This window comes from Corapipo altera, unplaced genomic scaffold, assembly GCF_003945725.1.
Source record: "Corapipo altera isolate COAL_440 unplaced genomic scaffold, ASM394572v1 80391, whole genome shotgun sequence".
Lineage (NCBI taxonomy): Eukaryota > Metazoa > Chordata > Aves > Passeriformes > Pipridae > Corapipo > Corapipo altera.
The window spans coordinates 1-3,580 of NW_020887450.1; the positions used below are offsets into that span (position 1 = coordinate 1).

Sequence of the window (3,580 nt, forward strand, 5' to 3'; positions counted from 1 at the left end):
GTGGTGACATCTCCCCCTCCTGAGATGTGACTTGGGATGGGCTCCCTAGGAGGATGGCGGGTTGCAGGGAGGCTTGGAACAACTCCCCAGGACATGAGGTGCCTTCCCAGCCATGCCCTCAGTCCATGGGACATCTTTGACCCAGCATCTCCATCTCTCCATGGGCAGCTGGGCCAGAGATAGCCCAGGGCAAGTTTGTGCTCAGCACCCTGAAGCTGTGGCACCATGGTTCCCCTAGTGCCACAGGGGAATATGACAGCAGGAAGTGCCAGGGATGACACAGGGACACTTGGGGACACATGTGTGGTGGCACAGTCCACCTCCGATCTGTTTCTGGGGATGGACTCCCCAGGACAGCAGCAGGTCAGGGATAGGCTTGCCCAAACGTGGAGCCTGTGGCACCAGAGAGCTGAGAATCTCATTGCATCTCCCAGGGGCCCTGATGGCCCCGAGCAGCCTTCTCTGGGCTCCAACCTGGGGCTGGGCACCCCAGTTCAGCTCAGCCCAGACCCAGCAATGTTGCACCATCATGGTGGCTGTGCCATGCTCCAGCCACAGTCCACCTCCTCCTGCTCCTGTCATCACTGCTGGCAGTGGCAGCTCCCCCCCGTCTCTCACAGCAGGATGTGGGGGACCATTTTTGGCTGATGGGGTCCCCAGAGGCACAGAGAGGATTTGGTAATTATTTATGTCCCAAGGATGGGGAGCTGGGGAGCAACTTGAGTCCCTCTGTCCCCAGAGCCCTGGGATGCCTCTGCACTTCCAAGAAGCTCTGCCGTGGGTTGACCCAAGGGATTTCCCAGACCATATAGCATCATGCTCGGCACATGGAGCTGGGGAAAGAAGGAAAAGGGAGACATTTGGAATGATGGCTTTTGTCTTCCCAGGTCCCCATTACATGTGATAGAGCTCTGCTATCCTGGAGGTGGCTGAACACCTGCCTGCCCATGAGAAGCAGTGCATTAATTCCTTGGTTTGCTTTCTTTGTGTGCACAGCTTTTACTTCCCCTATTAAACTGTCTTTATCTCAACCCATGAGTCTTCTCATTTTTACCCTTCCAATTCTCTCCCTGATCCCACTGGTGGGGGGTGAGCAAGTGGCTGCGTGGGGCCGAGTTGCTGACTGGGGTGACATCCACGGTGAAGCTCCAACCCCAGGGCAGAGGTAGCCTCCTCACGCCCATGCTGGGGGGACACTGTGATGTCCCTTCACCTCCAGGAAACTCCATGGTGGCCAGACATCCCAAGAGCATGGGACTGGCTGTGTATGCACATGTCAGTACCACACTGGGCTCCACAGCAGGACAGCCAGAGATGCCAGGGGCACCCAGAAAGGGACAAGAGGAGCAGCGGGTTCAGGTCTAAGGGGGAGAGGGCAGGTGGCAGAATGGGCACCTGGTTGGGATATGAGGGGTCAGTTGGAGAGCTGCCACCACTGAGGGTTGCAAAAGGGGTGAAGGACCCCCCGGCCTTTCCCAAAATAGAACAATTTCCTCCAGTTGCCACATCCTGCAAGATACACAGAGATAGGCAGTTCTGGCCACTGACCAGCCATGGCCTCCGATCCAGGATGGGGGTAACAGGGGCGATGGTGGCACTATCCGTGCTCCGCTGTGGGCAGTGATGGCTCCGTTCCATGACTGCAGGAGTTCTCCGTGGCGGCGTTTGGTCCCATCTCTGTCCCCATTGCATGTCCCCATGACCCGATGTAGGATTCCATGCAGCAGTGCACCCCTGCACCCCCAGTGAGGTATTACATAAGTGTCTCCTGGCGTGTCCAGGTTGGCAGTAACAGACAGGGGTTGCTCAATGTCCCTGGAGCGTTCACGTCCCAAGCGCATGGCAGCAAGAAGAGGAGGAGGTGAGGACCCCCTGGCAGCACAACTGTTTGCAGACTGTCAGCCCCGGGGGGCAGGAGCTGGACCCACTCTCACGGGGCCCCACAACTGAACATGTAGAGGGGTAGGAGTGGGACAGAGGGAAAGACCCCAGGCGCCTTTGCTCCTTGCCGCTCCCCTGCTCCTGGCATGGGGATGCAGCAGGACCTCCGGCCAGCTCGAGTGAAGGCCACGGGGAGGCTGGGCCAGGAGAGATTGCACAGAGCCTGGGACACTGTGTGGCCGAGCTCCAGCTGGGCTGCAGCCAAGCCCAGTCCCACGGCCATGCAGCCCAGCCAAGGCAGGAGGGGACAGCAGAGGAGGGATGTGCCTCGGCACTGCATAAAAAGCCCCCATCGGGGACGGGGAGCAGGAGGCACCCTGAGAAGAGCCCAGAGCAGCGCTGCCAGAGCTGTAGGAGAGGGGCCATGGAGCAGTACTTCTCAGCCACCCAGAAGATGGAGCAGGAGGTGATGTTCCCCAGCTTGCTCCGAGGGGTCTTCCCGCAAGAGGAGGGGGCGGCCCCGGCCGCAGGCAGCCACACAGACCTCTATGAGCGCTACCAGTTGCTCAAGGCCATCAAGCCCATGGTGGAGAAAGGCCTGGCCTCCGTCAACGACCAGAGCCCGACCGGTGCCGACAGCGACACGGACACATCCTCGGACGGCAACGAGGCTGTGGATGCCCAGCTGGAGAGGCGCCTTTCCCACCACCTGACGGGCTTGCAGCAGGTCCTCACCCACCTCACCAGGGACACCAACGCCCTCACCCGGAGGTACAGCCAGATCCTGGAGCAGATCAACCTCAGCGAGGGGCAGCCCAGCTGGTGATCCTGTCCTGGACACCAGGTAAGAGCTGAGGGCACACAGAGCTCAGGGGCAGCAAGGCAAGGGGTGGTGTCCCTGGAGAGGTCCCCAACACTGCAAAGGGGTGGGAAGCTCCTGGGAAGGGCCTTGAAAGGGGAGCTGTCCCCTCGAATGGGGGCAGGTACCCATCTCCATGCTGCAGAAGTGGGCACATCCCATCCCTCCAGGCAGAGACTCCAGGGCTTCGGGGTCTGTGGACCCAGGGTTGGTGGACTATGTGTCTGCCGGGGATGACCCTTGGACTTAAGGACAGCTGCCTTTGCAGGAGAGATGCTGGTGTCACAAAGCAGAAGACGTCCCATCGCTGAACATCGCAGGCTCCTCCCCGCTCCCACTCGCCCTCCTCGCACCGTGGCAGCTGATCTCCCAGGGCTGGCATTGACACTGGAGAACCAGATGCTGCCTTATCCTCATAGGAAGAAGCATCTGGCTGTGCTGGGAACTCCATTGGGAGAGCTGCAGACTCGTGACCTCCTCTTTATTTTCAAAGAGCAGGACGAAGGTGGAGGTGTTGTGCCACGGCCCCAACCTCCAACAGTTCCTTGCAACTGCCGAGCCCTTTTCCAGCTGGTACCTGGACTCCAAGGGTATTTCCCCCAGTCTTTGTTAATAAAAGAAGCCCTGTGAAGCCATTTGTCTGTGTGGTGCTTTCAACTGGCTGGGGCTCTCATGGAGTGCCCCAGCGTGGGGCAGGGAGACAGTGGCTCTGTGGGGAGGGGACTTTCCAGGGCAATGATGGGGAATTTGAAGGGACAAAGAATCACAAAGTCATGGGATGGTTTCTTCACAGATCGTCTGGTGCAATGGCCTGCTGTGTGCTGGGCCATCCTGCACTAG

The 3,580-nt window shown here is 59.4% G+C and overlaps 1 protein-coding gene across 2 annotated transcripts; it reads left to right on the forward strand.

Moving 5' to 3' along the window:
• Nucleotides 1-2,228: 2,228 nt before the first annotated feature.
• Nucleotides 2,229-3,375, forward strand: LOC113941623 (thyroid hormone-inducible hepatic protein-like). Of its 2 annotated transcripts, none has more exons than XM_027632770.1 (2): nt 2,229-2,725; nt 3,160-3,375. In XM_027632770.1, exon 1 carries the CDS (start codon nt 2,306-2,308, stop codon nt 2,705-2,707), a length of 402 nt encoding a protein of 133 aa, XP_027488571.1. In that variant the 5' UTR covers nt 2,229-2,305; the 3' UTR covers nt 2,708-2,725; nt 3,160-3,375. The 2 variants fall into 2 exon arrangements, with proteins under 2 accessions (XP_027488571.1, XP_027488572.1); XM_027632771.1 differs by lacking the exon at nt 3,160-3,375 and adding an exon at nt 3,009-3,064.
• Nucleotides 3,376-3,580: the final 205 nt, after the last annotated feature.

What these genes read in the sequence shown, in the direction of transcription:
- LOC113941623 (XM_027632770.1), top strand. Translation starts at nt 2,306, where the DNA reads ATGGAGCAGTACTTCTCAGCCACCCAGAAGATGGAGCAGGAGGTGATG.